Source organism: Monopterus albus, unplaced genomic scaffold (genome assembly GCF_001952655.1).
Source record: "Monopterus albus unplaced genomic scaffold, M_albus_1.0 scaffold69.1, whole genome shotgun sequence".
NCBI classification, from domain to species: Eukaryota; Metazoa; Chordata; class Actinopteri; order Synbranchiformes; family Synbranchidae; genus Monopterus; species Monopterus albus.
In genome coordinates, this window is record NW_018127949.1 from 4,403,738 (window position 1) to 4,415,831 (window position 12,094).

Sequence of the window (12,094 nt, forward strand, 5' to 3'; positions counted from 1 at the left end):
TAAGGACTCATTAATGAGAAGTGAGGATTAGCAGAGATGGGAATCAAGCAGTACAAGAGAGGAAGTAGGATCACAGAATGGAATGAAGTAAAAAGAAAACAGCCAGAGTACTGACTGTATTCAGTGCCAGTGATGTGGGCCAGCATCCTAAAACTCTTGGACTGCAGGTTGGCAGCACGACGAGCCCATTCAGACAAGTCCGGGCCTGTTTCTTTTGGCCTGTTCACTGCCTGGTACACCGGAGATGCACAGTCGACCACAGGTTCCTTGATTGGCAGAACTCCACTGCAGGGCAAGAGGACTGTTAGAGCTCTGAATGTGTCGTAGCCTGTGTACTATACTGTAAGTAGAGGCCCAAGATGTAAAATTAATGATTTGCATAAACACAGATTGTTATTATGACCTTTTCTGAGTGTGTCTGGGTGTTTATAAACAAGTCTTGAATAATTAAAAATACTATACACAATGTTTTTAAGGCATTTAAAAATATTTCACTGGATACTAGCTTATATTAGAGTAGTTATAAGTTTGAAGTGTGATACACCTTTGGCCACACATTACTGATGCGATCATAAGAGTCGCACCTATTATCACATCCAACAGTGATGCTGTATCTTCTCCAGTTCTACATCACTGCAGCAAGGTGAGAAATTAAGTCACCAGGCGAGCTCAGCAAAAACAAGATGCTGCTCTTTCTCTGCAGACATTTTAATCTCGTTACGTGATAATGCATCATTTAAATAACGATTTGTAATTGTTTTACTAATTTTACTAGTAATACAAAGATTAGACAAGTGCCACACTGCACAACAAGGTAAATGATATCCTACAAAAATCCCACTGTCTGTCTGTTATTACATAACTTATTGTTTTTTAATTAAATTGTGTCCAATTGTTACATTTGTCCTCCTGCTGATAACAGTATATTCACCGTCTTTGTGCTGTCTCATATTTTCATTGTAAAGGTGCCTGCAGTGTACAGAACAGTAAATACTGGAGTGGGTGTACACAGCAACATGAGTGGAAAGTGCATTTTCTACATCATATAATGAGTGTTAGAAAAGTAAGTCCCTGCTGATTTGGCTGCAGTTGGTTGAAAACCTGTGAATCAATGCTCAGAACACTCCCATGCAGTGAAGTCCCATCAGATTCACGAGGCTGTGATGCTATTGGCTGCTTTTTCTTTACTAGAGTACCCCCCCTCAAAAAATACTCTAAACACAATTTGCACTCTCACACTTTGGCCAAAGTACTTCTAAGTACTTCCATATACATTAGTGCCATTCCAGGTGAATGACACAGTCCATGATGGCCCCGTTGTTAGTGAGCTTATCCATTAAAAACCTCTGAAACTATCTAAAAACAAAACAGATGCTGAAGGATTTTGCCAAAATCTTCAGTGGGATATTAGTTTATGTGACATATGGAGCGATGCACAAGCTGTTATGAAATCATAAGGCAAAGAGACGGGTGTACGAGGAGAGGCAAGACGGATAAAGGGTGCTGCTGTACTTACGCCAAGGGGGAGCCTGCCTCGTCACTAAGGTCACAATCAGGAGGGAAGGATGGGGAGGAATGGGTGGAGGACGACACAGGTGGGGTTGGTTGGTTGGTTGTGAATGGAATGAGCAGAGGAAAGTGGGTGAAAGGAACAGACACAGGGAAAAGCTCGGGTAGACAGTACAGTAAACAGATGTCCGAGCTGTAGCAGCATTCGCTTAAGGTATGTGTTTAACTGCTGCTTTTAGTTTGGGCTTATCGGGCAAAATACATTAAAGGGTTGGTTCATGTAAAGTACTAAAAACAAACCTACTGTACTTTTTCTCACTTTCTGTAAGCGTGCATATAGTTTTGTTTGTTTGTTTTTTGCATTTCCATCTGAACAGTGGAGATGGAATGAGAGGAGTTGTTGGTTCTGGAAGCATTAAAATAAATTTTCACTTTAGGGTTTTGTTATAAGGACATTTTCAGTGTTAAATTATTAAACACAGAAACAGGAGTCACCTGACCTGGATAATGAAATAATAATACAGGTTGATGCTATACCGTTATATTCACATTTTTACTTTAGTGCTGAGAACCTTTCCAAGTTGATGACACTAAAAACTATAAAATAATGAGCCTGCTATGGAGAAAAGCCTGTACAATTTAGTTAAGAACAAAGTACCAAATCATAGTTTCCAAAGTCATAAATCATTGCCCCAGAATTAGTAAGTAAATTAAATATCAGCTCACTCTCAGCAGCAGACAGAAATTTTAGCTTTGTGATTGGTGAAAAAAAAAATCATAGGGACTATTTCTTTGGTAGGAAGTACAGTAGTTCTACAGTATGATTGCTACAAAATGTTTATATTTAATTGCTTTAACCTTCATTGCATTGGGAGTGAAGACAATGGCCAATAGATACCAGTAGCAGTAAGTGAAAAAATGTTTTCATGCAGTATGAGTGAACCAAAATCTTAATTTCTCTATGTGCAGGAGGGTTTGATCACTGTGATATGATGTCAAATATGTGAGTGGAAAGGGCACATAAAAGACTCGAAGGGGGGCGGGTCAGTTTGTTTGTGTGACCTCACCTGTCATGTCCTTTGGCCTGTGACTGGCCTGCAATGGCGTCCATGATGGCGTCCTGCGAGTACATGCTGATTGGTGTGTTGTACTGGGCGTGAATGATGGTGGCCTTTCCCCCTGGACCCCTCACCTCGATTGGCTTATGAGTGGACAGGGCTGAGTCTTTCAGAGCACTGGGGTTGAAGCCGGGAGTGTACTCCACACTGTGAGTGACACAGGGTGGAGGTCAGGAGGTTAACAGATGGAGCGAGGAGAAGAGAATTCAAGAGGAGAAAAACACACTGAAAAAAAAGATTTGTTGGATTTACTTGATTGTAATGTGTACATCGGTCCCACACAATGATAATGTGTAAAACCAACATAATTTTCTTTAGGGGTTAACTTGTTTGAATTATGTTAACAGAGGAAATATGAATGAATTGCGTTGCATATACTAGCATAATTTGTGTAAATCCAAAGACCCAGTGAGTCCTTTTTTTCAGTGTGAAAAGAGGAAACGTGTAATAATGCCAGTGACAGACAGGTGGTGCTCAATATTAAAAAAGTAACTACAGCCTCAGCTTCTGCTGGATGCCTCTTTGCCAGCATATTTATCAACTTAATGCTTATCCATTTTTATATTTAACAGAATGTACAGCTGCTTCAGAACAGATTTCCATCAGTTCACCTTTTGCATATTTTACTGTAAATTCATACTGTACCGTTCATTTGTAAAATGTGCAAAAAGTGAAGGGGTGTGAATTCTTTCTGATGCAACTGTATCTATGCATGTAGAATTCATAACAGTTGAAGGCTTAAATTGGAGTTGCAGCTAAATGTCCCTTTGGTGCTGTTGGTACAGTGGTGGTGAAGTAATACTGGCAAAACAAACAAGTATATTGTGCATCTTACCAAGTGAGTACCTTTTACATTTACACTGCATTGTGGAATTGGGACAAAGGCTTCATCTATGATGACTTACATCTTGTGTCACTAGTAGCAATATTCAAACTTTTAATAGAGGAAAGCAACAACAACAAAATCCACTCCAAAGAAAACCAACATGCTGATGTTTAAAACAATCACAGGGTCGATCTGACAGGACAATGAACCCCCGCCCCAGATGGCCAGCAGAGGTGGAAAACAAAAAGACATAGCACTAAATATGCACAAGTATACATTACACCGTAGATGGCACAGTCAAACTACTCCATATACTGGAATTTTTGGTAGTTTAACACTGAATCATTTCTTGAATTCTTCATAAAAACTTTGTGGCAAAATCTATAAACTCATTTTTACTCCAAACAAATATGAAATGAAATATTGTGAAAGAAATGTAGAAAGTCTCACACATTTTAATCACTTCAAGTAGTGGTACCTCAAGACTGTACTAGGTACCATGTTTCTAAGTTGTAATTTTTTTACTTTCCACTTCTGGGTGCATGATGCTGTTAATGTCTTGAAACTTCTCTGTGAGTTACTGTTACAGTTGCTGGAAGAAACAAAGGATCATGCTGTTATAGTCTCAGCAAACTCCGAAGCTTTAGTTCATCTACACACACATGAATCTATGTTGGACACACTCCACACCCAAATCACCAGTCTCTACCGACATATACTTCATGCACTTTAAACACTGATGAATGTGATGGTACTGACTTTGCAGGTGTGTTTGCAATAATCTGAAATGCACCAGAGAGGGGGAGGGACAGACAGACAGAGACAGAGAGAAGGAGAGAATGCAATGAATCACCAGGGGTATTTGGTGATAACAATGGCATCATGCGCATTGATAGGAAGCTATCCAACTATAGCGCTAGCATGTAACCCCGAGTACAGGTAAGAATAGCAGCCACTTGTCATCACCAGGATATGCTCCAGCTTTCCTGCATCACCTCGAGTGACTGACAAGAGCAGAAGTGTTTCGATCACATGACACTGGGTGGGGGGTGGGGAGTGATGTGAAGGCACATTTAGCACAGAACAGACAAAAATGCACAGCTACACAAACACCGCTTAAGTCAGAATCGTGACTATTACATATAGATGAATCTGGTTTGCAGATGAAGGTAAACTAGTAAATTTCACTTGTCAAAAGATGCTCTTGTACCAGTTGTATGATAACACAATACAGTCACCAAATGCCATTAAAATAAAGGTTATAATCTACAAAACTTCAATCAAATTAGTCCAGTTTTAACGTCTTTTCTGGGCTGTGCTATTATCAGCTGCTCCGAAAAGAGACTATTCAAAAAACTAAAGTCACAAGCCTCTGCTCTATGAAATAATTTTAATTTCATAACTTTATATTATGATTAAATCATCATATCTTATTTGCATCTTTGTTGACAAAGAACCAGCCTGGACCACTAAAGGACGAGCGATCTGCCTACATGAGCTAATCAAGAGTTGCCACATGGCTGATAAGATAAGTGCCATGTCTCCTGGATGAAATTCCATTTTAACAGTACCTTGTGTTTCCCAGTTTTATTAAACAATAAAAAAAAATTTCCTCAATAAAATGCAAGAAATCATGGAGTTTGATGATAGATCATAAGCAAGCAACTAAAACATCTTTCCTTCGTCACTGTTCATTAACTGCAGTGATCACCTGGTAGATTCGTCTGAGCCAAACTGAAAATGGATCTTGAAATTCTGTGGTAATTCTGTGGTAATAGTTCTGATGCCATTGTTTATTCAATATTTATGTGGAAACAGCAGAAAGTGGAACTCAAGTAAAAAAAAAACACTGTTAGAAGACAGAAAAATGTTTAACTTTGTAAAGATCATGAAAGTTTTGGGTTTTTTTAGGGCAATTGATGTAGTGGATGCAGATTTCTCTTAGAATATGGATAATAAACCGTAAAAACAAGCTTCATTTTTTTCAGAGACTAATGAATGAGCGACAGTACTGAGTTACAGCAGCTGTAGTGAAGGAGAGGGTAGCCCAAACATAGTAGAACATGATCGGTCTTTACAGCACATGAATGTTCTCAGGGTACAGAGGTAAAGTGGAACATGCTTAACAGCACCTCACACATGGGACACCTCCCTACAGAGAGCAGGGGGTCTTATCTCAGGTTTTGAAAATAGGCATGCAAGGGATTCAGGATGATCGTGTATAACTGGAGCAGGACATTCCTTGACCATGTATAACAGCTGCTCTCTCCTGTGTGTGAGCCAGAGGAATCAGTCACCATGTAGGCCATGAGGTGGGGCCTCTGGCATGATACTGCCATCATCGTCCTGCAGGCCACAGGGAGCATGTTTCCTGACACCTGATTTACCACTGGCCTCTTCAGAGAAAATCAGCTCAACTCCAGAGGGAAAACGCATTAGTGGAGACTGATACCAGTATGTGATATGTCAGAGACCACGTACATTACACTCCTAATTAACCTCTGCAATTATTCCATGACTGAGGTTTCAACGAAACTCATGCCATTCCACTGAGGAGACTTCCCTCAACAGGGGTCGCAATTTAACTGGCTCCAAACTCAGGCCTTTGCAACATGCAGTTCAGTCAGGATAATGGTATGGATTTGGTCCTATAGTCCCAACAAAGATGCAATCTCATCAACCCAGGTGGGTGCCCCAGATCCGCAAATTTGTACCAGCTATGTGTGTTATTCTAAAGGAAAGTGCAGAAGGGATATTCCATGTCATTCTACGGCTGTAAATTGTCACCAGAGCATCAAAAGTGTATTAATCCACAGCTGAAAATAGTCCCCAACAAATACATTACTTTTTTGTCAAAAAACTAGAGCATCTCAATCTTTTTTTTTTATGTGTGTGTTTTTAGGCTTTTTGTGAGAAACTAATGAGGTTGGGGCTGAGTGTCACAGTCAAGTAGGGGAAGTCAGAAGTCACTGAGAACCAGATTAATTTAGTTGAGGTGTTTTCATGAGATTTGTTAACAAAAACAGAATCCTGCCACCCTTCTTTTGTTTATGTAATGTTTTAAGCAAAAAAGTACTGTGAATTTTCATTTGCAAACATTTTCTGCTATTTTTTCTCTTTTATAATAGTAAACAATCTCAGTGGGGTTTGTAGAGTTAGTTGAACAAAACAAAACATATGAAGTTGTCAAGTTGGCTATGGAAACATGGCGCCTACTGTATGAAGGCCCATTTACTTTTGTCTCATAAAGCCATAATAACAAATTGCCACTTTCTGTAGCCCTACTAGTAATTTCAACTGACAAAAAGGCTTCACAAGCAAGACTGACAAAGCAGGAATATAAACAGCTCTGGTCTTTGCATTCCCATCAGCATCAGAGGACAAGGAGAGATATTTACTGGAAGATCAAAAATAAAACTAGGGAGCTGGAACAGTAAGAATTTAAAGGGACTTCCTTTTTGACTGAAGAACTGAACTGAAGAAATAAAACATGCATTCATATCCTTTTCTAAAAACTGTCAACTTGCTTTGAATTACATTTTCAGCAGCATCTGAGACATTTGAAATGGACCACTCAACCTTTAGTTCAGTGTGTCAGTGTCAGTTTCTGCTTGTAATGAAGATCCTCAAATGACTTTGTAGTCTGATCTCCATCTATTCTGTTACCTGGACGCAGGCCAGGGATGTTCGTGTGTGCGCTTCAGAAATAGTTCAATGTGTCAGAGGACTGAATGCTGGGATAACGACGGAAAGTTCCAAGTATATTCTCTCATCACAATCCTGCCAATGTGAGGTTAAAAGAGGAAGATGCAACTCAGTGAAAAGCAGGACATCTTGTTTTTGGGTTATCCCTGAAGGAGCTGATCTTCTTTTCTCTGTATTACATAACGGGAGGTTATTTATCCCTCTGGTGACCTGCCCCAGTGATGAAATGTCCCGGGCAGCTGCCGACCCCTCTCTTAACTTGCCCTGCATCAGCATCATTTCTCTGAGAGTTTCAGGAAAGTATAGTAAAGGCCAATTGCATAGTTGTTCTGCCACTGCTGGCCTCATGGAGATATAGACAATGAAAGCACAATCTTTAACGGGGGTTCAGAGGTACTCTCTTTTAGGGACTTGGAATAAATTCCTTTCAAAGAGCTTTTTACCCTGGAAAATTTTACAGAACACTGGCTTCTCCATTTGAATGTCTTCTCCAAGATGTTGAAGCCCAATCTCCTCCTCCATCTTTTCTAATGCCTTAAAAAGATGGGAAGAGATCAAGATAGAATAAACAGAAAAGAAAACTTTCAATTGAAATGCATGAGAGCAGCTTGTTCTGTCTCCTTTTCCCTGTCATGTGGTTTGCTGACCTCTGCACAGGTCTCCCTGCAGTGGCACTGTGAATGTTTTACACTAGAGGGCAGCAGGACACTGACCGATGGCACCACTACAGACCTGTGAGGGTAACTGTCTCTCAAAGGCAGAGCAAGAATACAAGAATAAAAATAAAAACACATGTGACAGACATACAAACGTTTGGAATTTAGCAGACATGACACAGCTTGCACAAATATCTGGTATTTGTTCATTATGGCTGGTGATGTGTTTATACCTTCTGGTGGGGGATGATGGGCATGGGCGAGTCCATTCTTGGAGTTGCTGTGGGAACTGGTGCAGGACGTCTTGATCTGTAGAATAAAGTATAGCCATAAAATTAACTATACATGTTGGTTGCTGTTGTTTCATTTTAAATCCTGCTGCTCCATAATGTGTTTTCCTTGATCTTCCTTCACCTTCACTGTGCACACTGATGTACATGCAGATTTTGTTTTCACATTCATCTGGAGGAAGGAGAAAAGTTTCTCTGTGCACTCTTCCTTAGATTTGTAAGACTCTGTGACATCACAACTAGTTTCAGTCAATCCTGGACCATATATAACTTACACAAACATGAACTGGAAACTTGGCGCATCTAGTGCACATACACCTGACTTGCTTTATCCAGTCAGCTCCAGTACATTAAAAGTTCCTTCTGAACCATCTGCTTATGTTTGTGAGGTTGGGCGTTACTTACTTATGCATGGTGAGTGTCAGTCTGGTGGTGGCAGCCTTGATCTTGTTCTGGGCCTCCAGGTGTGTCATCCCTTCGGTGTGGACCCCGTCAATGGCTGAGATGATGTCGCCCATGGCCAGGTTGCTACTCGCTGCCTTGCTGCCTGGAGTTATCTATGGAAAGGACAACAGGGCACGTCACACTAGGATCCCTGACGCCAATTCCTCAAGAAACACAAACAATTATAAAAAGACAAATGTTACACGATGAGTAAATGTTTGTGCATGTTGATTCATCCTCCAGGGCGAGTGACATACAAAACTAAGAGCTTTGATGTGTATGTAGCAGCTCAGTAAATAACCCTTAAAGGCTGAGTTGGGTTGAGTTGAGTTGAGCTGAGTTACTGTGAACACTGCAGTTCTTTATTTTCATATTCAAAACAACATGATCTTTTACACTCTACTCACATTCTACTGAACCTAAGCCTTGAGATCCTGCTACAAAACCAGACTTTCCTAGATAAAACTACACAGAGAAGAGGTTTAAGTGAGCCCTGAGGTGTGGGGCGTGCAGCACTAGATCTAGGCCTGCAGTGGACTTATTAAAGAGTTTAAAATAAGTGGTACTGTTGATGCCTGCAGCCTCACTGTGACTGACTCTACTGAGCCCTTCAAACACACACACACACACACACATACGTCCAACTGACATTCATATGCAACTTTCTTGATCTTTTGTCCATTTACATTATGTGCAGTCCTCTCTACAATCCAGATTTGATCTCCATGATGTCACCACTTCACTTCATGTACAGTCATGTTACTGCCCTGCAGGGCTGCCTCGGTGTAATCAAACACACATGTGGACACACAACGCTCTGTCAAGCATGTTTTCATATGCAAATCAAATACTTCTAATATAACAGCTATAGATGAAGACTGGTTAATAATGAAAGGGCAGCACCACCCAGGACATTTCTTTTAAAAATGTGTCCTGCATGCTTTATAGTGTCAAATTGCATTCAGTTGTTTATATAAATACACTCAGCCTGGCTATTTTCTCATTTAGGTATACTTTTTCATGTGCACAGGCTCATGACAGTAACCAATCTGAGACCAGAGAACTGAAATATCTCAGCCTCAAGAGAGCATGGGTTAGAGATATGGCTGTATTTATTCAGAATTTTTACTATAACAACCCCACTAATAGTCATATAAAATCACTGGACAGTAGCAAAACAGTCTGGTGTGCCACACATTTAATAGTAAGAGCTCCTAGGCTAACAAGATGTAAAGAATCCACTGCCTTCAATCACCTGTCCAGTCTTAGTTCTTGACTAGAGTAGGCAGAAATTCAAACCATGGCAGTGTGAGGTCAAACTGTAATGGCACCCAGAGATATCACACCAAGCTGCAGATGGGCTCAGGCTTATGTAATCCTGCCAGAGCCTGTCACAACCACAGAATGAACATAAATCTAATGATGCAATGCCATGCTGGACATGAATCAAAGCTCGCCCTAAGGCAGGGATTAGAAGACAATACACTAAAAGATGTCTGGAGCTGTGAATCAATAGAGCACAGCCTGATCAACAGTTAAGCATCAGTTGGGGCCAAAGAACAAGGATCTGGAAGTGGGAGAGAGCGGAGTAAATACCTACACTATTCTACTCAGGTAAGCATCATCTCCTCTACCTCCTTCCTTTTGTCCGCAATGACAGGGCAGCTCCAACAGCTGAAACGGACTATATGGGAGGATTAAAGCTTACTAAAGATAACACAAGCTGCCATTAGCTTCCTCGCTCTCCTCATTCTTTTCCTGTCCCATTCCCACCCCTTTCCTCCAATGCTATTTAAAGGAAATGCTGCAAATACAATACCAGCCCTGCCACAGAGAGAGAGAGAGAGAGGAGAGAGACCCCATCTCTCTGCTGCAAAAGGAAAAATTAATTCATCTGTTGTTTTAACTTTCTCTTAAACTCTAGTAATTTTATTTTTGACAGGTGTCAGTTTAAACTACAATTATGCAGCAAAAGTGAAAAGAAGTCTGACTTTGCCATGTTGTAGTCTATTATGTCTTCAGTAAATGTAATTTTACAGACATTTAGTTTAAAATATATTTGACAGTAAATAAATAAATACTGTCAATCACTCTCCTTGAACTGATCACTTCACTTTGGTAATTATTAATCAAGCTGATAATCACCTGTCAATCTAAATTTCTGCGGTTGAGAGGAGACGTTTGCTTTTGCCTAATGGAATCAAAATATATATCTTACTCAGTTTTTTAAGTCAATTTTTAATTAGACTAGCAGCAGTAAAAGTTAACTAATGCAGCAGCATCTCAACTCCAGCAAAACTATTCTCGTCTTTTCATTGCTGCTCTATTCTAGAAAGCTCTCTGAAATCCCATCTGAGCCCCTGTCACCATCAGGTACAGCAATATTACATAAGTGGTGCCCCGCCCCCCTCCCCCACGCACGCACGCACGCACATTCACGCACACAATTTGCACATGCACGGACAAGCTTGATGAAATTGAGAACATGTATAAAATTTCACACAGAAATGGTGAAAAGGATTAAAAACTGCAGAAATTGTTGGTATGAAAAATAAATTCTCATCCAAAGTTAACATTTATGTGTCTGAAGCATTATTTTATAGAGCATAAGGTCCTAAAAAAATTAAGTTAGACAAAACCTACTTTTTTTTAACAGAGAAAGCTACAATCTTTTCTTCTTAAATCACCAAAATGCTTTGCATTCAAGCAGCAAGAAAATTTGATAAAAGTGCAAGTTTTTAATGTCGACTTAGACACAGTGAGCTCTGTGTTTACATTGTTGTGCACTGCATATATGGAGTTGTGTATGATGAAGTCAGATGAAGCTGTGATGAAGATTTTAAATTTTTGTTGGGAATCTTGTACTATTTTCATATTTCATCATAATTTAACCCCGTTTTGTCACAGCAGGTTATCAGTCTGCCTTTGTTTCAGCTTTTTGCTTTCTTTTATTTGTACGGTGTTTGGTCACAACAAATCTCCACCCTTACCCTGGAGATGGTGAGGGGCATGTTGAAGTCCTTTCCTCCCTGTAGTCTGAAGCCCCATGGTTCGGGGCCACTCAGAGCCACTGTGTACGTGCCCATCTTCGGTTACTCCTCTTGCTAACAACTCCTGCTGGCTGTGGGGTTTCTCCTCCTGCTTGGTGCGCCCTGATTCTCCGTCCTCCCCTGCTATCCTTATCCCAGCCTCCTCAGTCGGCCCTGGCTTCACTACTGTCTCTCCTTGTCTGGTCCCAGCTCTCAGGACAAACACCCTGGGGTGGTCCTGGTGGGTGGGTTGGTCAGGTGTTGTGGGACCTCTGTGACACACACAAACAGAGGGACAGACACACACACACACACAGGCATGCATTCGTGCACACAAATACACATATGTGCAGACAGAAACACACAGAAACAGAAAGGAAGTGCAGAGCCAAGCTGACACATGACAGAGATCAAGAAGTAACAGTAAAACTTGATTCTGAGAAAGTGCAAACTCTCAAAAGGTAACTTTAAACTTAATATTAAGATGAGGAATTTCTTGCCTGCAGGGTTGCTGAGA

The 12,094-nt window shown here is 40.5% G+C and overlaps 1 protein-coding gene across 1 annotated transcript in view; it reads right to left on the reverse strand.

The window, feature by feature from the left end:
• Positions 1–11,820, reverse strand: part of LOC109962992 (LIM domain-binding protein 3) — a 12,677-nt gene extending 857 nt beyond the window's left edge. Inside the window, 6 exon segments of the mRNA XM_074527644.1 lie at positions 116–280; positions 2,539–2,774; positions 4,213–4,235; positions 8,048–8,123; positions 8,510–8,661; positions 11,539–11,820. Coding sequence (XP_074383745.1) covers positions 116–280; positions 2,539–2,774; positions 4,213–4,235; positions 8,048–8,123; positions 8,510–8,661; positions 11,539–11,634 — 748 coding nt within the window. The 5' untranslated portion in view covers positions 11,635–11,820.
• Positions 11,821–12,094: the final 274 nt, after the last annotated feature.